The sequence below is a fragment of the Phoca vitulina genome, unplaced genomic scaffold (genome assembly GCF_004348235.1).
Source record: "Phoca vitulina isolate PV1807 unplaced genomic scaffold, GSC_HSeal_1.0 scaffold2, whole genome shotgun sequence".
Lineage (NCBI taxonomy): Eukaryota > Metazoa > Chordata > Mammalia > Carnivora > Phocidae > Phoca > Phoca vitulina.
In genome coordinates, this window is record NW_022589705.1 from 95,134,039 (window position 1) to 95,160,835 (window position 26,797).

The following is a 26,797-nucleotide window of genomic DNA, read 5'->3' on the forward strand; positions in this document are numbered from 1 at the left end:
CGGGGGTGGGGCAAGTCAGAGGGCAGAGCTGCGTTCACTGGGGCGTCTGCTCCGCCTCCGTAAGGTTCCCACCCTCCCCGACGTGCTGCGACCCACGCGTTTCGGAGCCTACGATCCCTCGAACACGCCAAGCAAGTTGCCACCTCAGTTCTCAGATGGCTTCCTCTCTTCACCAGGGCACTGCCCTTCTCCCTGGCGTAGGCCACTCCCCAACCCCGTCACCCCGTCCTCCTGCCCTGCTCGTGGGCACAGCACTTACCGCCATCCTTGGGCACAGAAACTCAGTGCGTGATCTGCCTCTCTTCCTACACCAGCTCCACGAGGGCGGAGACCTGCTCGCAGCTCCCCAGCACCTACCACTGCCCGCGCGCCCAGGGCACTCGACGGCTATCTGCGGGGCGGGTGGATGGATGGACCGGCGGACGGAGGAGTGGCTGGGTGGGAGAATGAGTGAATGAATGTCCCAAGAGCATTGTACGCTCTAACTCCATTCTGGGATGCAGCGCACAGTTAGATCAGGCTCTGGGCACCTGTGGGTACAATTGACCTTTGGGGCTGGAACATTCTTCGCTGTGGGGGCTGTCCTGTCACTGCAGGAGGTTTAAGGCATCTCGGGACAGTAGGCACCCACCCGAGTTGTGACAAGCCAGACTATCTCCAGACATCGCCAAATGTCTTCCCGGGGTGGGGGTGGGGGTGCCAAATGGCCTCCAGGTGAGAACCGCTGAGTTACATATACACCTCTCCTGGCAATGAGCGACTCTCGCAGCCCCCTCCCCACCCCCAGGGGAGCAGCCCGCTCCCCAGGTGACCTCTGCGCCCTCGGGAGAGCCGCGACTAGGAACCGTAGGCTTCGCTGCTGCCGTTTATTGTTTTATCACATATGTACATTCCACAGGACACCTGCCCTGCGTCCGCCGAGGCCTGGGGCTTCTCACTGGCCGGACTGCTCCGACCCCCGGACACAGGCCCGAGGCCGCAGCTGGGGCTCTGGGGTGTCAGACGTTCAGCAGGAGGGGCCGGTGCTCCTCCTCGGCGGCGTCGCTGGGAGGGATTTCATAAACGACGAACAGGGAGGAGTACAAGCAGCCCAGGAAGGACACCAGGCTAGAGAAATACATGACCCCGTTGGCGCTGCCCACGGCCGAGGTCAGAGGCCCCAGCACCAGGGAGACCAGGATCTGGGCCAAGAAGTACTGGCAGCTCAGCAGGGAGATGTCCACACCCATGCCCCGCCGGGTGCCGTCCGCACTGGACCCTGCAAACTGATCCAGAAGGAGAAACCCATCAGCGGGACCCCTGGGCCGCAAGGTGACCCAGCCCCGCGTTTCCTGCTGGCCCAGGGGACCCGAGCGGCCCACGCACGGCAGGCTCACATTTTCCAGCGCCAACGACGTGCGCGGGGAGTTCAGCCAAGAGTTGAATAATATTTGTGTTCAGAGAGATGAGAGCCATGAAAAGGATCCATGACTAACGGGAGCGGAAGGGCTGCGTTCCCACAGGCCCTCCGTCCGGCCTGCAGAGCCTGGCCTTGTCCTACCTCTCCCCTGAGAGACAGGCAGCCTGCCAGGCTGGCACCCCGCCGCCCGGCTCGTCCCCTTTCCTAAGCTCCGTCGGCCACCATGCCAGCCACATACCCTGAAACCACCTCTCACAGTCTCCGTGCCCGGCCCTTCGGGCCGCTTTCTGAGGTGCTCGTGGCCTCCAGGGTGGACACGCCACCTTCCCTCCGTGCCAGCCCTGCGCCCCATGGGGGCCTGGTGGTGAAGACGTGCTCTTTGAGCAGAGCTGCAGGAGTGACGCTGGCAGGAGGCGGGGTGGGTCCCCTCGCCCTGCTCCCCAGCACAGGCCACCCTCACCCACTGAGGCAGCAGACGGGCGCCACCCCCACGAAGCCCGCAGTGTGCGCACCGCCTGGGGGGCCTCCCTGGCCCCGCATCCAGACACCGGTGTGGGCCCCTCTGGGATGGTGCCAAGCCCCCGCCCTGGGGACGGCTCTGTGCTCGTGGCACCTGCAAGGTGCTCCGTGAGCGCGCCCCGCGTGTGTCCGGGGGAGAGTGTGGCCCCCTGTGTCTAAAGCACAGTCGGCAAAGCCCCTGGGTGGGGGGTGGTCACAGGTGAGCCCTGAGCCTGCAACCGAGCAGAGATTGACAGGAATGTGAGCTTCTGGAAGACTCTACGAGCAAGAGGCCCAAGGCTTCCAGGGGTGCTGACCGAATTCAGTTAGGGCGTCCCAAGGCTCCGGGCGTCCCTTCGCTCAGGGGGGACAGCCTTCAACCAAGAACCGGCCCATCCGTTTTCCCCAGTCAAGGGGCCTCTGGGGCTGCAGGGGATGGTGGCCGCGGAGGGGGGGCGGCCCCAGCCAGCAGGGGTGGCGCCACCCCCTTCCCCTCCCCTCCTTGGTCCCCGGGATGCTGCGGGCACTCACTCTCCAGCCGTCACAGCCTCTGTCCTCGCCCCCCCCCACGCCGGGGGGAGGTACGGTCCTTGTGGCCACTACCTGTCTGTGTGGCCGGGAGTCCGGCGGCTGGCAGGGAAGGGGCGGGGAGGGGTGGCCACGGCTACCACCGCAGGCCCGGGGTCTGGCTCACTGTCGTGTCCGGGGCTCCAGGCAGACATGACTTTTCACAAAAAACATCGTGCGCAGAGCTGGCCCCAGCTGGGCTCATCAGACATTCCAAACCCCCTAAAACTGAAACTCAGGACGCCTCCTGGGCCGGGCCTGGGGGAGGCGACGGAAGCCCCAAATTAAAATGGGGGGGTGCGAGAAACCCAGGTATCGGGGTGATCTTTTAATGCAGGATTTTAAAATCTCCAAGTTACTGCAAAAAAACCTTTGAGGGGAGCACTGTTGGCCGCAAGAAGAAAGGAAGCCCTGACGCACTACAGCGTGGATGCACCTTGAAAACATGACGCGAGGGAGAGAAGCCAGACGCAAAGGCCACACACGACACGGTTTCGTTTCCATGACACGTCCCGACAGGCAAATGCGGAGAGGCCCAAAGTGGCTTCGTGGTAGCGGGCGGAAGGACGGGAAAGGGGGACGGCTCGTGGGTATGGGGTCTCTTTGGGGGGCGACGAAAATGTTCTGAACTGATCGTGGTGGCGATGGCCCAGCTCTGGGGATACACGGAAATGGGTGAACCGCGTGGTTCTGTGCGGTGAACCTGAGCTCGGCCAAGCTGTTAAAGGAAACTCCATGCTGAACAGAACGTCAGAATTGTCTGTAAAGGCAGGATTCATTCTCCTGACTTTTCCTTTTGCCTCGGCCTCTGCCCTGGCTTGGCCCCGTGCTGCAGCTTACCCTGTCTTTGAAGTTCTGATCTTCTGTTCAGCGTGCAGTTTCGGCACTAATTCTCTCTTTTTCAGAAATACTGCGTTAACCTATTGTTGACCTTGATCCCTGAGTTTTTTGTGTCCCTTGCCTTGCCCAAGACCCCGTGCTAACAGGTGACCCCGAAACCTGCCCGAAGGGGACACAAAGGGGTGGGCCTCCCCTTCCTCCCTCCCCGCTGCCCAATTCCCCCACCCCCACCCCACGAACGGGGCGCCTTCCCGGGCAGCTCCCTGCTCAGGTTTATGCTCTGCTGTCACCAGCTGGACTTTCTTAATGTTTGAACGGGCCCCTCATTTCCCGCGTGGGGCTGCTCCTGGGGCCATGTCTCAAGTGGGGTTTCTCCAGGCCGCCGGGAGGGGCGAGGCCAGGCCCAGGCAGGCCTCTTCAGGACCCGAAGCAGAAAACCTGAGGCACTTACCTTTTTGTTCTGGTAGTAATCGCACAGGAGTGAGTAGGGCAGGGTGCACAGGGTGGAAAATAAAATCCCGTAGGTTATGCAGAGGGACAGGACCACGTAGAGGTTCCTGGACAGGGTAGCGAGCCCGGTCCCCAGGCCAAAGGCCAGGTAGGCAATGAAGTACAGTGTGCGGATGCTGAGGTATTCTTCCAGCTTCTCGAGAATAGCTGTGGGCCGGAAAGGAACATGAGCGGCACCGCAGTGCCCGGTGGCCCCGGGGACTCCGTTTCCCTGGGCCACCTCCCCGGGGCTGGCCCTACCGCTGGCCGGCAGCTCGCCCGAGACCAGAAGGCCTGTGGGGGGGGCCTGGGGCGTCAGCTCTGAGGGCACCTGGGCCAGGGTGCTCCAGAGGGACGGCAGGCCTTGGGGTAGGGGGGGTGCAGGGGAAGGGATCTTGGGCTGAAACACCAAACAGGCTCGGGGTGCGGGACAGAGAGGCAAAACCAAGCCGGCCGGGAAACTGCTCCTGGGACAAGCCCGGCCCACGGCCTGCCCGGGGGCCTCCTGGGTTTTATATTCTTAGATGGTTTAAAAAAAAATCAAAGGGTGGGGCGCCTGGGTGGCTCAGTCGGCTAAGCGTCTGCCTTCGGCTCAGGTCATGATCCCAGGGTCCTGAGATCCAGCCCCACATCCGGCTCCCTGCTCTGTGGGGAGTTTGCTTCTCCCTCTCCCTAGCCCCCTGCTTGTGCTCTTTCTCCCTCCCTCTCTCTCTCTCTCAAATAAATGGATAAAATCTTTAAAAAAAAATCAAAGGACACAAGTATTTTGTGACACGTGAAAATTACATGAAATTCCAGTTCCCGTCGAACATAAAGGAAGTCTTACTGGGACTCGGCCACGCACACTCGTTAGACAGAAGCATCTCGTCCGAGGTGGCTTCCAAGCCACCAGAGCGGTGCCCGGCGGTTCCCCGGAGGCTGTGTGGCCCGCGAGGCCGAAACGCCCACCCCCTGGCCCTTGACGGAAGCTGGGGGCTGACCCTGAGGTGAAATTTGCTGGTGGCCCCACCAGCACCCAGGCTCCCCGCTGGGACGGTAGCCGGCACCCTGTAGGGATCCTGCTCGGCTTCCTGTGTCCCCTGGGTCCCCCACCGCCAACCTCAGGGTCATCTCAGCCTCTGGGCTTGGCTCTCCCCACGTGCCATCCCACCTGCCCCCCCGCCCCGTCCTCACCTGCCCCTCCCCCCCCGGACCAGTCGCCACATGAATCCACGTGGGAAGGATGGGGGGTGGGGGTTGGCAGCAGCACACCTGCCTGGGGGTGACCTCCATGTTTGTCCCGAGGCCTCCCCTTTGCCCTCCCTCCCAGGCCTGGCCTTTCTGCCCACTGGCTGTCTCGGGTCTGGAGAGACACCCAGTCCCCCCGCAACCCTCCCTCCCCCAGGCCCAGCACCCACCAGCCCCAACAGGTTGCTCCAAACAGAGGCCACACGCTGTGCGGCCTGTGAAGACACAGACCTCCCTTCATCCACGACCCCTGTAAAGCCACACTCCCCACAAGGGGACCCCAACCCCGCTTCTCCCCCGGGGCGGCGGGTACCTGAGTAGAAGGCAGCGCTGAATGCGTAAATGCACATCCCCCAGCAGCCCATGGTGACTCCGCTGTTGTATTTCTGATATTCCTCCGACGTGTGTGGGGCTTTGGGGTCTCCCTGAAACACCACCTCACCCATGAAGTCCGTGTAGAAGAGCAGCATCCCCTCGAACGAGAGCCACCCTGGGAGGGGGAAAGGGCTGGTGACCACTGGTGCCGCCGCCCCTGCTCTCGCCAACAGGTGCTTCGGCCAGTGATCAGAGTTATGCACGGTTTTCGTGGATCGGGAACGAAACGAAGGAATTGCCTACAGCCTCACCACCCAGAGATCGCTTTCCCTCTGTTAAAATTGGGTAGGTTCTTTTTTTTTTTTTTTTAAAGCAAATACACATCCTTATAAACACAGGCTCTGTTGCATGAAAGGTCGTGTTCAGCTCTTTCTCCAAACACTGCGGCCGTGAGGAAAGCCAATCCGTCACTCCTCCTGGCTGCCTCGTCCTGCTCTCCACCCGCCTCTCGGCAAGGGGACAAGAAGATGCGGGTGGAAACGCAGTCGCAAGCCCGAGCGGGTGGCGGGCCACTGAGAGAAACGCGCCAGGAAAGGCAAATGTTGATAGAGGAGCATTCTGCTCCAACGTCGATGAAACCGCAGGGCTCCGATCCTCCGACGTCCGTGTCAGTTCCGTCTTCGGTAGAGGAAGGGGGGTGGTGTTTGCGGGACCTCTTGAACCCCAATAATTATCATGCACAATCCCTATGCCATTAAGTCTTCCTAAACAGCCCATTTCAATGGCAGCAAAGTACCGCACAAGGTGGACACGCCATTCATCGATTTAACCCCTCCTTGCATTGCTGGACATGTACGGCCCCCCCAGCCCTCCTCCCCACCCCTGCCTCCCAGCATCTGGCTATTATACATCATGCTGTGATGAGTACCTGGGACATAGATTCTGGTAACAGTTCTGATTACGTTCTTGCAAAGAATACCGAGTAGGGTCACTGGGATCAAGGTGATGGGCATTTTTAAGATTCTTGCCTGTTGCCAAATTGCCTTCCAGAAGGACATCCTGATTTACATCCCACAGCGTTTGAGAGCCCTAGAGTATCTCAAATTCTTAATCATCCTCAGAGGCTCAGCAACCCCTCAGCAAGGAGACACGAAATGGAATGAAATGCGAGCTCGGGCTTTTCCATGGCAACCCGAGCGCCGAGGGTCACGGGCTCAAGGCCAGTGCCAGGCACCCGTGGGTACGTGTGAGCGTCTCTATGTGTGTCTGTCTCGGCTCTAAGAGTAAGACAGCATGAGGCCCAAACAGGCTTAAGACACAAGTCCCACCAGCGGCATCTGTCACTTAACTGTGAGTGGTCCAAAGAGCTTTCAGTAATGGGAATTCGGACTCTGGGGAGACCAGGTGTCCGGCACGGGGGGTGGGGTGTGCCTCCATCCGGAGCACCTGGCTTACTTCCAGGGGGCTGCCTGGAGGAGGCATCTCTCTGGCCTTTCCTGGAGAAAAGCCCTCCAGGGCAGCCCCACCCCACGCCCTGCCCTTGGTGGCATCTAGGGAGTCTAAACGCGCGGGAGATGTCCCCCGGGACGGGACGTGGGGCTCTGGGGTGTCCTGGGAGGCCGGCGGGGGAGGGAGCCCCAGGTCAGGGAGCCGCGTCCCCATCACGGCCTCGTCGCAAAGCGAGCCCCAGGCTGGGACGCGGACGCACGGGGCGGTTTGCCGGGAGCTCACCCAGGAAGTGGTTGACGCAGAGATTGCGAAGGGCCTTGGGCATGTGGCAGATGGTGAAGCAGAGGTGCCTCATGGACAGGGGCTGCCCCGCCGGCTCGCCGGAGCCCGCCAGCTCGCTCTCGTACTTCACGCCGTTCAGTAAGATGTTTGCCACCTGGAAAGGAAGCTCACACAAAGCCCCTCGTCAGAGCACCGGACTCCGGCTGTCGAGGGGACGCGTGGATTTTGCTGCGATGACAAAGTGAATCCGAAACACACACACACACACACACACACACACAGAGGCTGTGCAGCACCACCCTGAACCTGAACGAGAGGGCCGACGTTAGGGCGTCTCATCACAGACCTGGAGCAGCCGAGAACGGCCCCATTTGGGGGGGGCCCACGCCGTGGCACAGGACGAGAGATCTGGGCCACAGAGAGTGAGTGGATACCTTGCCAAACGGGACACACATTTGAGATACGAGAACTACGGGGCGGTTCAAATCCAGATGTTACAAACGTCCCTTCTTTTCCGTAAGAGCAGGGTATAAAAGAGACTTCTTGCAAGGTGACCGGGGAATGTTCCCAATTCTCTCGGGCCGGTGGGACTCGCACCTCCCCGGAGGCTGGGGCGGCCGACGGAGCAGGTGCCGGGAGCATGAACACTCACCTTGGCCCTCGGCGCGGGGCTGGGTTTCTTTCTGGGGCCCAGGAGCACCAGGCCACCGGCAAACCCGCTCCCTGATTTGGTTTGCTAACTCTTGCTGGCACGAGAAGGCGTCACTCCTGGTCGCCCTGCCTGGGTCACTGGTGCAGACGCCAGCCAGGGGAGCTGACCGTTGGGCAAGCAGCAAGGGTGAGGAAGGGACAGCGCCCTGGCTCCGTGCGGGAGCCCGTGCGGCTGTCGGCTCCTGGATAAGCCAAGTGGGGAGACCCCCAGGAAGCTAACAGCCCAGGGCACCGGTCCTACGGGCAGCCGTGTCCACAGAGCTGGTCACCACGGCCGCCGGAGGAACTGCTAAAATGACACCCGCGTGCCCACCTGAGGCGACACGTGTTTGTATGTAGCTCAGGACCTTTACTTTCCTCAAAGAGCTGGCTCATAGGGGCGCCTGGGTGGCTCAGTCGTTAAGCGGCTGCCTTCGGCTCAGGTCATGATCTCAGGGTCCTGGGATCGAGCCCCGCGTCGGGCTCCCTGCTCGGCGGGGAGTCTGCTTCTCCCTCTCCCTCTGCCTCTCCCCCCGCTGGTGCTCGTTCTTCCTCTCTCTCTCTTTAATGAAAAAATAAAATCTTTAAAAAAAAAAAAAAAAAAGAGCTGGCTCATAAATGATACTCTACTGAGAATGGACCTAGAAAAAAGGATTCAAACGAGAGTTTCAACCATAACTAAGGAACTGCATCTCGAAGCCCAGGATGACCCGCTATTGACAAAAGGTCGGGCGAGCGCTCTGATGTCATCAGCGGACGAGGCTAAGGCCCTGGAGCCCTTAGAGAAATCCCTTTCTTCCGACAGTAATGGGACTGCCTAACCCTCTAGTGAGGTTTGGTTCTTCAGACCTTTTCCAGACCTGAGCCCAGGAGGCGTCCCGGCCAGAGGACAGTGACTCTCAAGAGACGGTGAAGGCACACGGGGATGACCAGCCGCTGCGCCCAGAGAAGGTCCGCACCAGACGCGCGGGCGCCCTTGAGGATTCAACCGGAGAGAAAAGGAACAGCCACCTCAAACTGTGTCTCCAGTCAGCCTCCCCCGAAACCGGGGCATCCGTCAGTCCTGCCGGGCGCAGAGAAGGGGGGACGCCTGGCTGAGGAGCAGACCCTCCGCCGCCCGGGTGGCTTCAGGTCTCGGGGAGACGCGGCCACAGGCCGGGCAGGGCAGCAGGCCGCGCCTCCGAGCTCCCCGCCGTCCTCGGGCCGCCGTCGGGGCCACACGATGTTATAGAAACTCCAAGTTCTCACTGAAACACTCTCTCACCCTGTGACCCCCCTGAGGGCAGGTGGGCCCCAGAACTCCGTCTGCTTCAAGTGACAACGTAGCCTTTCTTTTATTGAAGGTGGCCTCTCCAGCCAGCAGATTCTGACGGTGGTTAAAGTCCCACATAGCAGTTGGTGGCCTTTCAGCCAATCTGACTTACACGAAATACAACACAAACAGCCTTCCGGAAGGTTCTTCACCTGCGCAGACCATGCCTCGCACTGCCTTTTAGAGGCAGCCTTTGGGACGGCCGGCTGCAGCCAGACGCCAGGCGGGCCCAGAAAATCCGCCAGGCCTTCTGCGGGGTGTCCGTCCCTGGGGGAGACTTAGCTCTCCTGGTGCCACATTCACGCCGCCCAAGCGCGCGGTGGGCGCGGGGGGAAGCACTAAGGCTGCTTCTGACAAACTCACGCCAGGAACCTCCGGGCCTGAATGAACTACCTCGGGGCAAATGTGGCCGCCTTTCGAAGGAGTGTCCCTCTGATGGTGGCCAGCGCGCTAAGCCGCCGATGGGCCCCCGACAGACCCCGTGAGCGCCGTCGCGGGCGGGCGCAGCTCTCCCCCCGCACGCAGGCCTAGTCTGCCCCGGGAGGGGCTCGGGAGGCCTTTCCAGAGCGACAACCCCTCTCTCCATCTAACTCATGATGGGGGACAGCACACGGCGCCCTCTGACCCCTGCCCCACCCCACCCCCCACCTTCGCTTTTACCTGCTGACTGAAGGTCACGTTCCTCCTCCGGCTGGTTTCGGGACCCCCTCCTCCGGCCGCATCCGGGATGGCCAAGGTCTGGGGTCTCTTCAGGATCCCGGCCGATCGCGGCTTGGGGGCGTCCAGGGAGCCCACCCTCAGCACGTCCCCGTCGGGGCCCGCGGCCAGAGCCGCCTCCCGCCTGTCTCCGAGGCCGCGGTCCTGGCGGTAGAAGCTGTCGGGGGCCCGCGGGAAGCTGACGCTGATGGCCGGCCGCGGGGCGCTGCCCGGGATGGCCAGGTAGGGGTCGGGGCCGCCCGTGAAGCAGTCGATGAGCACGCTGTCGATGTTGGATGTGGCGAAGGACGAGGCAAACTCGTTGATCCCCGTCAGGGAGCCGTCCCTGCTGGTGAAGCTGCCGTACTTGGGCGTGAGGGGGCTGAGCGGCGAGATGGGGCTGGAGAAGCTGGTGTACAAGCTGGTGGCCGGGGGACAGGGGAGGGGCTCGCCGGCCCCGTCCTCGTACAGCAGGGGCGGGGAGGGCGGCAGCGGGAGGCTGGGGCTCTTCATGGTGGCCTTCTTCTCGCCGGGGGGCCGCAGGGGTCTCTCGGGGATGCTGACCAGGGTCAGGACGGTGGTGATGCTCAGGGTGACCGCAGTGAAGATGTAGATAACCCTCAGCTGCCCGCCCAGGGCTCTTCCGAAGCTGGTTTTGTCCCAGTGGATGCCCCCGACCACATATCCGAATCCTCCTCCAAGGCCTGGGGAGAGAAGCAGGGTTAAGTCCCCCCACCTCCAGCAGGCGGGGGGGATGGCCCTTGAGAGTCGTGGTTCCGTGTCTTACTCAGGTGGCCAAATCTGTTGGGAGGATCCAGATCCGGCATTGGTCCCTCTTAAACCCCGGCAAAAATGCAAAGGAGAATGGGATTCTCAGGGGGCCGCCTCAGGGCCCCCCTCTCCTGCCCAGGGCTGCCGGGCTCCAGAGCAAGTGGCATGGTGCCTGCCCGTCCACGTCTGTCCCACTTATGGCCTTGCTGGAATACTGAATGTCTACACTGGGTCACAGCCCCCTTCGAGGAGCCCCAGCCCCCCAGCATCAGTGCCAGGCAAATGTGGAAGATCTTGTCTCCAACACGCGGACCACACACGTGTGTATGTGGGGGGGGGGGGAGTTCACGTGGCCACCCCGGTCTTCCTCGCCTGATGCCCGCGTCCTCATGCACGGTCACCACTAGGAGTCACCCCCAATGGTGACCAAGGACGGCCACCCTTGCTCTCCGGGTTAGCAAGCTGGTGGAAACAACAGGGCTGCAGGGTTCCGGTCCTCTGCTCCTGCTCGCTGCATCCCCTGGCCTCGGGGAACAGGTAAATGGCAAACTGATTCATGCAGCAAGGTGTAAAAATGAGGGTGATGCCACGTTGCCCCCAGCCAGCAGCACCGCATGCACTTAGCTCCAGAGAGTGCTGTTTCCCGCCGCCCGCTCCCACGTCCCCAGCACCCCCGGCCCCCCTCCCGGCTACACCACGGGGCTGCGGCCTTATCATTTTGAGTTCAGCTGCACTTCGAGCCCATCTTCTGGTTGGGAGGCGAGTTCTCTCCGTCTACTCCTGCTGTTGTTGTATCCAAACAGCTCGTGCGGTCTGGCCACCCTCCGCTTCGGGGAGAACCAGCCACTTTTAAATAGCAACTTCTATGGCAAGGCCTGGGCTCAGACACACTCAGCTCAAGCTTCCACGGACCCCTCAAGGTGGCACGCGGCCCTGAATCCACTTCCTTAACGGTTTCCCCCTAGATCTCCCTCATCTGTCCCCAACTATCCTTACAGGCCTTTGAATTTCATGTCTCCCCTCCTCTTAGTATTCTTAACTTCCCACATTCATGGTCCCAATGAGCTTCCTCACCTCTTCTGAAGACACAATTGCTATTTTGTGGCCCTTAAATAAGGTCAGATTTGAGATGACCTTTATTAACCATTTTTTTTATTTTTTAATTTTTTTTATAGATTTTATTTATTTGACAGAGAGAGCACAAGCAGAGGGAGAGAGAGAGAGAGAAGCAGGCTCCCTGCTGAGCAAGGAGCCCAATGTGGGACTCATTCCCAGGACCCTGGGATCATGACCCGGGCCGAAGGCAGCCGCTTAACCGACTGAGCCACTCCGGCGTCCCTAACCATTTTTTTAAAAACAATTACTGAAGCAAATATATTTGCTCACAGGAAAGAAACGGTACATCGACTCAGCCTCGAAGAAACAAACAACCTGATTCAAACATGGGCGAAGGACTCACATATCTATTTAGTGTCTATTTTTCCCCAAGAAGACATACAGATGGCCAGTAAGCACACGAAGGGACGCTCAGCATCAGGGAAATGCAAACCAAAACCACAGTGAGATCCCACTTCACACTCATTAGGATGGGTTGTATCAAAAAACGAGACAATAACAAGTGTTGGCGAAGATGTGGGGAAATCGGAGCCTCTGTGCACGGCTGGTGGGGTGTAGAATGGGGCAGCCACCACGGAACACAGTGTGGAGGCTCCTCAGAAAATTTAGAATAGAATTACCGTAGGATCCAGTAACTTCACTTCTGGGTTTATAGCCAAAAGAACTGAAAGCAGGGTCTTGAAGAGACATTTGCACCCCCAAGTTCGTAGCAGCTTGACTCACACTAGCTGAAATGTGGAAGCCACCTACTGTCCATCAACAGGTAGAATGGATAAGCAAGATGCGACCTCTATACCCGATGGCGTGTTATTCTGCCTTACACAGGAAGGACATTCTGACACCTGCTACAACAGAGATGAATATTGTCCAAAGTGAAATCAGCAGTCACAAAAAGACAAATACCGCATGAGGCTACCCATATGAGGGACTCAGAGCTGTCAGAATTATAGAGACAGAGAGAGTATATGGTGGGAGCCCGGGCGCTGGGCGTGGGGAACGGGGAGTTAGTGTTTAATGGGGACAGAGTTTCAGTTTTGCAAGAAGAGAAAGTTGTTGGGGGCGGGGGTGGACCGGTGGTGATGGCCCCACCACAATGTGATGTGCTTGATGCCACCGAACTGTTCACTTAAAATTGGTTAAGACGGTAATTTTTTTTATTATATGTATTCTAACACAACAAAAAAAGAAAAGAGGGGCACCTGGGTGGCTCAGTCGGTTAAGCATCCGACTCTTGATTTTGGCTCAGGTCAGGATCAGGGTGGCGAGATCGAGCCCCAGGTCAGGCTCCACACTGGGCGTGGAGTCTGCTTGAGATTCTCTCCTTTGGCCTCTGCCCTCCCACTAATGCACCTGTGTGCACTCTCTCTCTCTCCAAAAGAAATAAATCTTTTTAAAAAAGAAAAGAAACAATACAGAAGACTATAAGGTAAAAAACGGGGTCCTCCTTGCTACCCTACACACCCCAGCACTGGCCCGGCCGAGATTCCTGCAGAAATTCCCTGCCCCCATCCATGCATGTGTGTAAATAGAGACAAGCAGTGGCATTTTCTAGAAGAAGCAACTGGGACTGGACAGACTGAGCAGTTGGCCCAATGTCGCACACTGAACAGGAGGAAAAGCCGAGACCAATTCAGGCTTCCCGATCCTGGAGCCGCTGGCCTCCCGCCTGTCCATCCAGGTCCTGCGCGACCCCGGTCTTGTTATGTCTTTCCCTTGACCTTTAGAAACACTTCCCGATGCTATTTGAAATGGGATTGTTTGATTCCATTTTATTTTGGACAAGGTACATGTTTTGTGTAAGAAAGCTGGAAGTACCGATTTTTCGAGAATACTTGGATAAGCAAGCATCATACTGAACTCTCGTCCTGTTCCGCAGTCAGTTCTCTGGAAGCGTGCGAGTGCGTGGTCACTGAGGATAATCCTCACGCTCCACACCTCTCACTTCTGCTAATCACACAGGCTCCGTGGCTCTGTGGTCGTTCCTGCCTCATGTCTCAGCTCCATAGGCACGTTTCTCCCGTTTGCAGCAAGCACGACTCGGGCGTGTGTGCGAGCGCAGCGCGCATGTGTGTGTGACTCCTCATCATATGCAGACTCTGTATGTGCCCATTTACCTGCTCACTAAATTGTATCTGTGACCCGTCAACACACACTCCACACGCAATCACACTCAGCTATGTGCAGAGCAGCGAGCACTTGGAGTTGCCCAACGCACCAGGTCCCAGCTGAGGCCAAACAAGGCAATGCCCTGCCTTCTTATTTCAACCCTCAAGACTGTGGACAGCCAGCTTTCTTGTCATCTATATGATGCCATGTTTCTGCAGGCTTTTTGCCTTTTTTTAAGGGGGGTGACATCACCATTTAAAACGGCCGCCACGTGTAGAGCTGATGCTCCGCTGTCTCTTGCTCGGAGGCCCCAGGAGGCTGTGCTGTGTCTTATAAAGAAAACACGTGTGTCAGATAAGCTTTGCTCAGGCACGTGCCATGCGTTGGCCATGAGTTCCATATTAGTGAACCCATGATACACGTTCAGAAGGTGTCTTTAATCAGAAACACATACAACAAGTTTAGGTGCTGATGGGGTTGATGAAAATGGGACCAGAGGTTCGCAGGAACCTAACCCTGTCCTTTTCCTAGGGGCGGTGACTCAGCTCTGGCCAATTCAGGGTTCGTGGTGACTTGGTAGAAAGTAACTCCTCGAACAATGGGAGTAAGGCGCACGCAGAATCATATACACAGGGACTTACATATGCACATAGGTGACTATCCCTACAGTTCATACACATGTATGCACAGATCAACACTACATAGTATTGCTGAACTACATCGTCTGAAATATATACTTTCAATCACGTCAGTGTTCATCCCTATAGTTGGGTTTTTTTTTTTTAAGATTTTATTTATTTATTTGACACAGAGAGAGAGAGAGACAGCTCGCACAAGCAGGCGGAGCAGCAGAGTGAGAGGGAGAAGCAGGCTCCCCGCCGAGCAGGGATCCCGATGCGGGGCTCGATCCCAAGACCCCGGGATCATGACTTGAGACGAAGGCAGCCGCTTCACTGAACGAGCCACGCAGGCGCCCCCATATATTTAAGTTTTATGACTCCGGTTTTGCATCAGGGCGATCGAAGCGCCCACAGTGGACGCGCAGCCCCAGAGCCGCGCCGTGGGGAGACCTACCTGCCAGCAGCGCGTGGATGTTGAGGCCGCGGTCCTGGTCGGCGGGGCTGCACACGTCCATCATGTAGGCGTGGCTGGGGTTGTCCGCAGAGTCAGCGCTGAAGTCCATGAGCACCACCCCGCACACGGTGAGGAGGAGGCCCCACTTGTGGTTGTCGGCCGAGTCGGCCAGCGCCGTGCCCAGGTCCCTGCCATTGAGCAGGAGCGAGAGGCCCAGCAACGCCCCTGCGGACAGAGAAAAAGTCACGCCAAGGAAACGCAGGGCAGCTCTGTCCCCCCCAGCTGGCCACTTCAGTCTAGAACCTTTAGGGCCCTGAGAATTCCTTTTTAACCAAACTTCAAGCAGAGCCCATTGGAAAAGTCACCTGCAGACTCACCATGGTTTCTTGGTTTTGTTTTTGCTTTTTTGCTTGGATCAGGGTTTTTATTTTGTCAAGCAGGGCAGGAATGACATACGCTTTATTAACCCGTTCTTAAAAAATCAAAGGGATAGACTGTCACAGCTAACTCAGGCCAGGTTACGGGGTGCTCCCTGCCACCACACCCGTGAAATTATCTCTGTTGCTGCTTTGGTCAACACTCTTTTAGATTTTGCTAAGAGGAAGCAGTTGGGGCTTTTTTTTCTTTTCTTTTCTTTTCTTTTTTTTTTTTTCCACTTTATTTCAGTTCCAAAACAACAGACCTATAGCCAGGACAAGAATGAAAGGGCGTCTCCTTCCAAACCTTGAGGTACATCGGTCACTCCAAGCACCCAACAGTGGCTGCAGTAGGAATCCTGAAACAGAGCAGGCCAGTGGTCACTGCTGGGGTCCCCCCACCCCACCCCACACCCTGCGCTGGACAGCCCTCAAACACCTGCACCCAAACGTCCCAAGGTGTCGAGCGAATAAATGATGAAACTCGGAGTACGCAACCCTGAGCTAGAAAAACAAAAGACAGACTCTTGGAATAGCTCAGCTTCTGCCCACATTTTCTACTTAGGTCCCTATAAGGCACTAAGCAGCCATGACCTTCCTTGGGGAATCCAAGAAATTCCAGGACCTCCCAGACCCAAAACACATCAAGCTTTATTGCCTGGATCCTCCAGTGATGGCTCCGTGTCAGATGGTGGGAATCCTTGGGGGTCAGTGAAATGCCTCTTCTGTGGTCTGGTTTAGATAAAGTCACTTAAAATACGGGGTGTGGAGACCCTACCTGTGTTCTCCCACAGCCCCAAACTAAAGAGCGAAACGTAACTCTTGCTCTTCCCTTGTCCCCTTGGGACCCTCTAGCCACTTCAACTCAGGCTTCTGGAAGCTTCCAGAGGTTTCTGGAGACCATCGGCCACCGGGGCTGAGCTGGGGCTCACCGAGGATGGGGCTGATGAACCACACCAGACTGTAGAGCTGGTCAGGCAAGCCCATCTGTAGGAGCACTGGGGTCACGTACGCGGTCTCCATGGCATAGCTGAACTCGATGCCAAAGAGAATACAGCCGTTGAAGAGCAGCTCCCGGAAGGACCTCTGGGGGTGCAGGTCCCCAAAGTCCACCAGCTCGATCGGACATGGGGTGTTGGGGGGTGGGGGTGGGGAGGGGCGAATGCACTTCCTCCTCTTGGGGTGTCGTTTGAAGTTGTTGGCCCGGTGGCTGATATGCCGGGTCACGGACCCCGAGTAGCCCGAGATCTGAGACCTCCAGAAGTCCTGAGGAGCCAAACTGGGGAACAGGGCCTCTCCTGGAGGGGTGCTGCTCGCCGGGGGGATCATCGTAGGGGGGGCCGGTGGGTGTTCCTGTGGGGAAAGCCCGTTCGGGGGCGACAGTCACTCACCAGGGCCTCCACCATCAGAGTTCGTCTTTCCAGGTGGCTCCCCCCGCCCCCCGCTTGACTGGCACCTGCTCATCCTTGTCATATGAGAAGGGATGAGTTCTCAGAGTCTAACATTGCCCCCGCCATCCTACTGCTTGCGATGTGGCTCAGCCGGCGCTCTGTCCCTGCTCAGGGGGATGACCCCAGTCCTCAGGTCCCTGCACTAAAACTCAAGGGGACTGACCCCTAAAGAGGCTCCACGAGGAGGGCCAGGCAAGGAACCTCCTGGAAGGTGGGAGCAGCTAGATTCCCCATGGCTCTGAAGGGTGCCAGGATATTTTAGGACCTGCAGCCCATTTTCAGGATGAATTTTGCCCAGGGGAGCAGAGAGGTGGGGAGACCAGACTTGGGGCAGGACCCACCTACAGGCGCCCTGAGCACCTGTGCCCGGTCAGGGGACAGCCCTTCCTTCATGGGACGGAAAGTCACAGCGGTCACCCTGTCTATCACTGTATCTCCTCCTCCCAGGAGGCTGGGGCCCTTGCCTAAAAGCAGATGCATGAGTTTAATTCCAGGCCTTTCCTTACAACCCCTGTGGATGAGTGAATTTTTAGTCAAGTCAGGAGAACTGAGACTTTGATCATGTTTGAAAATGCTCTCTTTAAAGAAATAAACCAAACACCCTGAATCCCACATGTCACAGATGACACCCTGAATAGAGATACTGTTTACCCCCCAAAAAAAGCGGGGGACAAAAAGAACCAGGGAGGGTGAGAAATAGATATCTTGCCTGAGAAGTATGCCTCAAACCCAAGACAACATTCCCAACACTGATGGGTTTTCTAATGTTACAGGCTTTATTTTTTTTCAAAATTACTTTTAATCTTTAAAAATGAGGCCCTTATTTCTGATGTTAACTCACCACCTTCCATCACATTATCACTAGTCCACAAGTTCTTTTTGAAGCACTCCGAAATGCCTCATCACTCCAGATTTGTGTGCTAAATTCCCCCCCCCACACCCCCGCAACCACCATCCTATCTACTCAGGGATTGTCTTCCTTCTGTTGGGAAGACACCAGTGGTGGAAGTGATTTTCTTTAGAGACACCCCAGCAGGATTCAGAACACTGTGTTAACCCACCAACCCATCCATCCATCCATTCCTTCTCCCTTCCCCCTACCCATCCATCCACCTACTTATCCATCCATCCATCCATCCACATCCATACCACACATCCACCCACTCCTCTTCTAATCTAGCCATCCATCCTTCCAGCCTTCCAAACATCCATGCATCCACCCATCCATCCATTCACCTACACACCCCTCCTCCCATTTGGCTGAGTACTAAGTACCAAGACACCAAGGTCACAGAGATAAAGGAAAGACAAAGTGTTTGCCCCCGAGTTGGGTGGAAAGTGGAGGGAAGGAGTTCTAAGCAGTGGGGAGCAGCTGCGTAAAGGAGATGCATGTGCAACAGTTGGGCGCCATGTCAGTGCGGTGAGAGATGAAGCCATTGGGAAGGGATTAGCTGACTATGAAGGGCCTTGTGGCCCTGCTGAGAGATGGGTTTTTTGTTTTGTTTTTAAGATTTTATTTACTTACTTGAGAGAGAGAGAGAGAGAGAGAGAGAGCACAGAGGCAGAGGGAGAAGCAGACGCCACGCTGAGCGCGGAGCCCAACTCAGGGCTCAATCCCAGGACCCTGAGATCATGACCTGAGCAAGAAGGCAGATGCTTAACGACTGAGCACCCAGGCGCCCCTGCTAAGAGGTGGATTTCATACTGAGAGGCCAGGGATGGACATACCCAGAGACCCAGTCTACTCTTACTTCTTGGACAGGTGGGGATAAGATGGCTTATCTTGTGACCTTAGAAAAATCCCATGCTATCTCTAAAAGAAGAACAGATATAGGCTGTGTAGGCAAAGTATACTTCATTAAAAACATAACTAGGGGCGCCTGCGTGGCTCAGTCGGTTAAGCGTCTGACTCTTGATTTCAGCTCAGGTCGTGATCTCAGGCTCGTGAGATTGAGCCCTGTGTCGGGCTCTGTGCTCAGCAGGGTGTCTGCTTGAGATTCTCTCTCTCTTCCTCTCCCTCTGCCCTCCTCCCTCCCACCACACACACCCACTCTCTCTAACATAAATAAATAAATAAAATTTTAAAAACCCATAATTCATTTATGAAGATGAAGTCAAACTCAAATTTTTTTAAAAAAGCTAAACTTCTTGATTCGGTTCCTCCTGTTCTAGCTCAGCCCACAGTAAATACTCCAGAAAAATCTGTCCTTTGGCCAGTCTTGCCTTCAGAAACCCAGGAGGCTGTTAGCATTCCCTGGAGCTTCACTCATTCATTAAAACCACAGAAATAAAGTGCCCATTGGAAGACCACATAATAAGACCATCTCCTTAAAAGTCAGAAGGAAGACCTTTAGCACAGGTGTGTGGGAGAGCTTGACCTGACCCCGCCTGTCCGGTCACGGTGCTACCCCCACCGCAGGGGTTACTCCCTCTCGGCCTCTCTACCTGCTCCTCACCCCTTCTGCACAGGGCACCGCTCTTTCCTATTAGCATTCTATCCCCATAAAGTGAACTTAAGTGCACGGGCATTAGAAACCTTGCCTTTCGTTTTAGAATGAAGAACCACGGCCCACTTTGGAAGAATTTCAGATTTAAACAGCATATGATGGGAGCATATTTTTGCAAAGGGGAACCTTTTCGGCCCTACTTAAAATGAACTATGTGGCTAGCCCATGTCTCTACCTGTGATGTGACCACTTCACCATCACCTGCCCACCATCCCCGGCTTTCAAACACAGACTGCAGCCAGTCCTAGCAAAAGGGAGACCCCCACACCCCTGCCTTACCACCCAGCATCTAAACCAGAAATGAAACCTGGACTTCGGAAAGGCTTCCCGGAGGGTTCATTTTCAACTTGGGGGATCAGTGTTACTATTTTCATTTCAAGAATACATTTATTAAAAGCTGTCCATGAAAGTTTACTCCAAGAAGAATGTTTGAAATTCATTTTTGAATGTTATAGAAAGTGAAAGTGAAATTTAAAATAATGAAATAGCATTTTAATACACGAATACAAATATTTACCAGACCACCTTGCCATCCTGATCACACTCTATGAGTATTAATTCAGTCCAAAAAAAAATATGTATATCTGTTGCTGGCCCCACAAAGTTTCTAGGCTGTGCCCATTGTGCTTCTCGAATACAGAGGATGTTTCACGTAACAAATCCCTCAAAGTGGTATGGGAAGATTAAGCCGCAAATGATTAATAAAAATAAACAATGCCCATGTAATTTGAATGCTAAAAATTACCCTACTATGAGCCAAATAATTTCTTCATTTCTCTCTCCTCTTCTTTATATGACACAGGCTTTACACTTGGGGTCCCACGGGGCTACATCCCTTCCCCACTCTTCCTTCCAACAATTCCCAAAGTTAATACTTCAAGAAAACCTTCCCAAGCCAGCAAAGGGCTGCGTGGACCCAAAGGGGTGTATTTAATGCGCTGGTTACTGAATCGGGGCCCATTCCTCACTTCTGCTCTCTGGAATCCCACCTCTCCCTGACTACCAATTGATCCCAGAAACCCTGGTCAGGTGCACATTGAACTTGGGTTTCCTTAGCACCTGACTCTACTTCCCCATAAAAGCTGAAAAACATAAACAGTATGATAACCTCAGAAATAATCTGAGAAGTTATTTGTCGATGAGATCAGAATGAACCGAATTGCCATCAGCCTCCTATTTCAACCGTGGCAAGAAAGCAGAAACCTTGGGCCGTAAACTCATCATAAACTTAATCCTGGGATGCTGACAGAGACGCGGTCAGGAGGGTTCAGCCTCAGGCGGGAGGCGAACCGGAAGCTGATGACACCTGCCCAGGTGACCCGGGATCAGGCCTCCGACACCAATAAGCACAACGTAAGCCTGGGGCAAATTCCAGTGTGTGCTCTCCCTCCCAGCCAGGGTGAGATTAATCTGTCACTGGCCACTACCTCCTCTGGGCCGAGGGTTCCGCGCTCAGGGGGCGACACCGGGGGGTCCATTTACAGGTCAGTTAGTTAGACATCAAGGAAGAACAAAGGTCTCCGTGCCAACCTCCAGTCCCAATCCTGGCACTCTGATTACCCGGGGGCCTACGCCGAGTGGCTCCAGCGCGAAGCCGGGCAGCTGTGCGGAGGGCGCGGGAGGAAACGGGGGTACCTGTGGGTCGAGACAGGAGGCATCCCTCTCCGAGGCCGGGCTCCCGCCTGGCCCGCGCGCAGCTCGGGTCCCCGCCCGGCAGCCCCCGGCCCGCCGCTGCTGCTGCGGCTGCATCACCCCGCGGGGCGGGGCCGTGACGTCACGCTGCATCCCGCGCCGCCCCGGCCGGGTACCCGCAGAGCATCCTTAAAGCGGCGCCGCCCCGCCGCGGCCCGCACCCCTCCCGCCGCCGGGGCTCTGCCACGAAAGCCCCAGAAACAGGCCCACTGTTGACTTCCAGCGGAGCCCAGGCACTCCCCCCGCCACCCCAAAGGTTGCAGTTTTCGTTTACGAATGTGTTGGTTAGGGACGACTATGATAACACTGTGTATTCAAATATTTTCCGTGGCCTAAGAGTTCTCATCCCCACCCCCACACACATACACACACCGATTTTAAAAGAAATGCACTCATTTTTGGCAATTCCTGAAAGCTCCGGGCACTGTGCCCGCTCTACAGAACGGGTAAGTTGGCCCAGCCTAGAACTATTAGACTGCATTCACATACTCCCTTAATATGTATCAGGGCGTGCTCCATGCCAGACGCTGATCTAGGGACCGGGGATACAGCAATGAACAACACAGACAAAAATCCCCTCCCCTGTGGCACCACATTGTAGAGAGGGAGAGACACATTAAAGACAAATAACATGAATTAGTGACGTGCCTAAAGATAGTAACTCCCCAGAGAAGGAGCTAGAGTGTGGGGCTGGAGAGGGGGTGGCATTGCAGTTTTAAATAAGATTGTTCATGAGTCCTTATGGAGAAGGTGACATGTGAAGAAAGACTAAGAGGAGGCCAGGGGGCTAGCCATGCAGATATCTGGGGGAAGGTCAAGCCAGCAGAAGAAAGAGCAAGTGCAAAGGGCCTGGGGTAGAAGTGAGGTGGGTTGAATCAAATAATGATAGAGCAAATAGATAGCCTGTAGTGAAATTATAACCACAGAAAATGTTACAAGGGGAAGCTTGTGGCCCTATGAAAGTTTATAATAGAGAGAATTTGATCTCATTGGGAGGGTCGGGTGCTTCTTGAGGACAAGGGACACATGGGAGCACACTAAAGCTGAGTAAGGAGGGCAGTGTGTTCCAGGCAGAGGGGTCAGCATGGGCTGAGCTCTTGTGACAGGAGAGGGCATGGCAAGTGCAGGACTGAGGAACCAGTGGGGCTGGGATGCAGAGGCCAGGGTGAGTGGGGGCTGGGGAGGCTGGAGAGGCAGACTGGGCCCAGCCAGCAGGCTTCGTGGGCTGCTGTCATATTTTAAGAACAAGAAGAAGCTTAGAAGTGTTTGATGCAAGGAAGTGGATGGCATAAACCGGATTCATATTTTGCAAAGATCATAGAGCTCAGAGTGGAAGATGGGTTGGAGGGGACCAGGAGACCAGGTGAGTGCACCAGGTAGGAGCTTAGAGAATGGTCCAGGTGGGAGAGGATGGAGGGGACGGCAGAGGGATGAGGTGTGGATTGGTTAGGCATCTAGGAGGTAAAAGCAATAGGACTTGATAGATTGAGGGTAGGGGGTGTGGGAAGGAGGGAGGGAGGTGCCAAGTTTTCAGCTAGAGCACCTGGATGAAGGAAGGTTGACTCACTGGGCCAAGAGCAGGTTGGCTGGTGGGGTGATCGTCGCAGGTCGGCTTTGGGACAGAATGTGTGTGAGGCATCCAGGCCACTAGAGATCGGGGTCTGGAGCTCAGAGATGGTCCCTGGAGAATCAGCACACACGGGCGAACTGCAGGCACACCGTGGAAGGTGGGCAGGGAGAGACGGAGCAGGACCTGGGCAGGGAGAGACGGAGGGGACCTGGGCAGGGAGAGATGGAGGGGAGAGGGTCCCCGCTGAAGCCTGGAGGAGTCTCAGCAGTAGTCTCTGGCCAGGTGGAGGAGAATGAGCCATCTGATAACTGGTTCTACCTTATTTTTTCCTCTAAACAGGAGAAATGGTTTGGAAAAATACTAATGTGTTTTTCTATTTTGCATTTACACCCAAATGACCGGCTCTTCAGTTAGCAGAAAGGTCACAGCTGTAACTGAAAACCTCAGCATCTCAGACGCTTCACGCAATCAATGCTTCTCTGGGACTCCAGTGAAGTCCAAAGGGGTGTTCCTGCTGGGTGGGGGGCCTCCACGCAGTCATTCAGGGACCCAGGCTCCTTCCACCATGGCTCTGCCCGAGACAGGCTTGCAAGAGGCCCACATTCCACTCACTCACATGCCCTTGTCTGTGACTCAGGGACAGGACACACCCAGCAACAAGGGAGGCCGGGATGTGTGGCCCCTGCCAGGGATGAGGAGGAAGTGGGTGTGGGGAGTAGCCTGTGCAGCTGCTTCTCCAGCTTGTATCAGCTTGGGGGGGGGGGGGCTGGTCCGCGAACAAAAGCTAATAGCTCATTTCTGGTGTTCAAAATAGGATTTTGCAGCAAGAGAAAAGGCTTGAAATCTAGGCATTGTGGAGAAAGAAAAGACTTTAAAAAGATTCCTTTGACCATTTTTAACCTTCCAAAGTTAGAACCTTCCAAGATTAGAACCCTCCTTTCTTAACCCTCTGGGGGCTGCAGGGAGGGTGGGGTTTCTCCCTTTGTGTGGGTGAGATCTCCCCCTCTGGTCAGGAGGTCGAGGCAGGAGGCCCCAGTGGAAGGAGAGGGACAGATCTTTGGAGGAAGCCCCAGAGAAGCCCACCCCCCTGGTCCCTGGGCAGAGCCAGGCGGCCTTGTGTCCAGGGGACCACCCCCCCACCCCCCCACCCCCGAGGGTCAAGCCTGGGCCCCACCCCGTGCTGGGAGGAGTATGTTCTGGGCTCAGCTGTCCCACATCAGTGTGGTGACAGGCAGGGGGGCTCGAGTCGCCCTGCTCAGAGCCAAGCTGCAGCACCCTCACGGAGGGGGCATGCCCTTCATCTGGGTGTGCAAGGACAGCCCCCCCCCCCCCCAGCAGGCAAGTGGAGACTGGCAGAGAGACCCAGGGGGGATCCACAGGCCCAGGCAGGGCACCTGCCGACTTCAGAGCAGAACCTGGAAAATCCGGGGTCTCTGGGTGACCAGTCTGTGGCCAGGAGCCCCGCCTAGGATCCCAGGAGGTCACGTGAGCCCCGCCCATTCCCGAGCAGCATCCCAGACAGGATTAGGAAGAACCCTAAAGGCTGTTAGTACCCTAAAGAGACCAAGTCAGACCCAAGGGACTGTTCAGATGAGCCCATCGGACTCAGTGTCACCCCAGGTGTGACCGAGTTGGTGCTTCCCTGGTACCCTCCGCGGGGCACAGTCGGCGATGGCTTTTGAAAAAGCTCCGATCGGGAACAAATAAGTAAACCCCAGTTCGTCCGCACCCGCTCCTCCCCCGGGGCCGTGAGCTGAGCAAACCTTCAGGTCAGCCAGTAGAGGAGGCTCATGAGCCGACCTCAGGTGGCGGCGAGGGCCCGCGGCGCACCTGCCATCCCGGGGTGTCCACCAGGTGGTGGAAGAGCCCCACCTTTGCGGGCCTGAGCGCGGCCGGGAGCGCACGCCTCGCCGGGGCGCGGAGCCCAGCGTGTAGATCCAGCGCTTGTCCCGCACAAGAGAGGAGAGGACATGGCTCTTTTTAAGCATGTTCTGACTTTGCAAGGATCTGTGGTTCCAAGACTGAACTGTTCTTTGTATTTATTTATTTATTTATTTATTTATTTATTTATTTATTTTAAGATTTTTATTTTTTTATTTCGGAGAGAGGCAGAGGGAGAGGGAGAAGCAGGCTTCCCGCCGAGCAGGGAGCCCGATGCGGGGCTCGATCCCAGGACCCCGGGGTCATGACCTGAGCCGAAGGCAGACGCTTACCGACTGAGCCACCCAGGCGCCCCTTTTTTTACTTTGTTAACGCATTTTCCCTGCAAAGCACACAGCCCCGTGGATTTTATGAATAACATTATTTTTAATAACAGATCTTGTGCCGGGCCCTGCGTTAAGGCTTTTATGTACTTTAAACCTCATTTACTTATCCTAACTTTATGAAATGGGTATTCTCGCCGCCGTGTTTCTGATCCGGAAGCCTGGGGCTCCCTGAGAAGGCAAGGCCTCACCGCAGTCAGGGTGGGAGCAGGGACGGCAACCCCAGCCTTGAGGACCCAGGGGCAGGAGGCCACGGATGCGGTGTTTGCGGTCCTGCTGGGGGGCCTTCCTGCCGGCTTGCCCTGGTTGTTGCGTTGAGCACCTGCTTTCCACCCGCGCGGGGCTGGAGGCATGGGCCCGATCCACGCAACCAGCCCGAGACCCCACAGCCTTGCCTCGGTCCTCCTTCTCCGTCCCCCAGGGCTCCGGCTTCGGTCCTCTCTGACCAGCCTGCCCGTCCACAGATGGCTTGTCAGGAGAGCTGCTTTCTGGCTCCTGGTTCAAAGATGGAGGTACTACGGGCCCGCAGTGCTTGTGCTTGCGCTTGAGTGAGGACGCATGTGAGTGAAAGCGTGTGCTTACACAAATGTTGTAGAGAAAAGTGCCCTAATTTACGTGGACTTAACGAGGTTGTTTTTTTTTTTTTTTGAAGATTTTTATTTATTTCTTTGACAGAGAGAGACAGCCAGAGAGGGAACACAAGCAAGGGGAAGTGGGAGAGGGAGAAGCAGGCTTCCCGCTGAGCAGGGAGCCCAATGCGGGGCTCGATCCCAGGACCCTGGGATCATGACCTGAGCCGAAGGCAGTCGCTTAACCGACTGAGCCACCCAGGTGCCCCGACTTAACGAGTTATTGACGCCCTCTGGTCAGTATTGCTTTTGGCTCTTCAGGGAAGCCTCTACTGACGCGAGGCCCTCCACACACACACGAACGCATATACACAGGTACATGCCTACTTCGTGCACATAAGCACGTGCACACCCACGCAGTTGGCCTGCATGCACGCTCATATGTATGCACGCTGGTAAGCACACGGATGCGTGTACATGCACACACACGTGTGTGTGCGCACACAATTCCCATTGCCAGAGCTCCTCCTGCTGGGGAAGCAACAGCCACCCCAAGACTCCGCACTTGAACCCAGAAGGTATGTTTCCATAAAGAAAAAGTCCCCAAATTAACCATCCTCTAATTACAATGTATAGCAAACACCAGGAACATGGGACAACCCAATTCTTTTTTGTCCCTGCCGGAAACACTGGGCAAAGGGCCACTCACAGACTTGCAAGTGCATTTATGTGATCTACATACAGTGGGACCCGTGTGTCTCACTGTGTCCGCACAGGTATGTTGTGGGTTAAAACAGATTGTGACGGGCTGGCTTGGGAACTTGATCATACTGTTTCTGCAGTGAAATGAATTCTGATTTCTAAACACGTGCCCTCCTTATAGAGCCTGGGGAACCAAACCCTGCATTCGGGACTGTCCAAATTGCGGGACAAAGGGATATTAGAACTACAGGGTTGTAATTAGAGTCTGAGCTGAGCCAGAGCAAGAACCCAGGGTCTGGATACCAGGAAGTGCCAAAGCCAAAGTGTGTCGGACTCAGGCTCCAGAACCAAGACCAAGGCAGCAACACCCAGGATGGCTGTGGACTCCTCCTCGTCTGTGAGCCTCATCTGGACACAGGGTTGCCAGAGAAAATGCAGGATGCCCAGTTAAATTTGAATTTCAGATAAAGTGAATAATTTTTACATATAAATATGTTCCAGGCGGTATTTGGCATCCTGTACTCTAACGTGCTCCATCCACAGCCCTGTTGGGACAGCTCCCGGAACCTGGCAGGAGAAACCGCCTCTGGGAGCCCGAGGCCAGAGCCGATGACGCTGCCAGGTGGTCAGGACCCCGAGCTCTGGCTGATTTCTGCGCCTGCGAGCCTCCCTCTGCCAAGCTCAATTTGGATTTGCTGTTCCCCTGAGAGAAGAGTGAGCCCAGCCTTCCTAGAGAAGTCCCCGCCAGCCTCTGGGTGGGTCTTGAGAGAAGAAACTTCTGGATAGGACATCTCT

General features: G+C 56.2%; 1 protein-coding gene across 2 annotated transcripts; it reads right to left on the reverse strand.

Moving 5' to 3' along the window:
* Window positions 1-852: 852 nt before the first annotated feature.
* Window positions 853-20,957, reverse strand: SLC45A1 (solute carrier family 45 member 1). Of its 2 annotated transcripts, XM_032394308.1 has the most exons (9): window positions 20,841-20,957; window positions 16,180-16,600; window positions 15,514-15,606; window positions 14,832-15,056; window positions 9,729-10,468; window positions 7,067-7,220; window positions 5,334-5,510; window positions 3,756-3,961; window positions 853-1,265 (listed from the first exon to the last, which is right to left on the reverse strand). In XM_032394308.1, the coding sequence occupies exons 1-9, from the start codon at window positions 20,952-20,954 to the stop codon at window positions 999-1,001; spliced, it is 2,397 nt and encodes a 798-aa protein (XP_032250199.1). In that variant the 5' UTR covers window positions 20,955-20,957; the 3' UTR covers window positions 853-998. The 2 variants fall into 2 exon arrangements, with proteins under 2 accessions (XP_032250199.1, XP_032250207.1); XM_032394316.1 differs by lacking the exon at window positions 16,180-16,600 and having other exon boundaries at window positions 15,555-15,606.
* Window positions 20,958-26,797: the final 5,840 nt, after the last annotated feature.

Coding starts and splice junctions, on each gene's coding strand:
- SLC45A1 (XM_032394308.1), bottom strand. CDS start 20,954: ATGCAGCCGCAGCAGCAGCGGCGGGCCGGGGGCTGCCGGGCGGGGACC. Junction 16,601..20,840: donor CCTCCTGTCTCGACCCACAG/GTACCCCCGTTT, acceptor CTTTCCCCACAG/GAACACCCACCGGCCCCCCC. Junction 10,469..14,831: donor CATCCACGCGCTGCTGGCAG/GTAGGTCTCCCC, acceptor TTCTCTCCCCAG/GCCTTGGAGGAGGATTCGGA.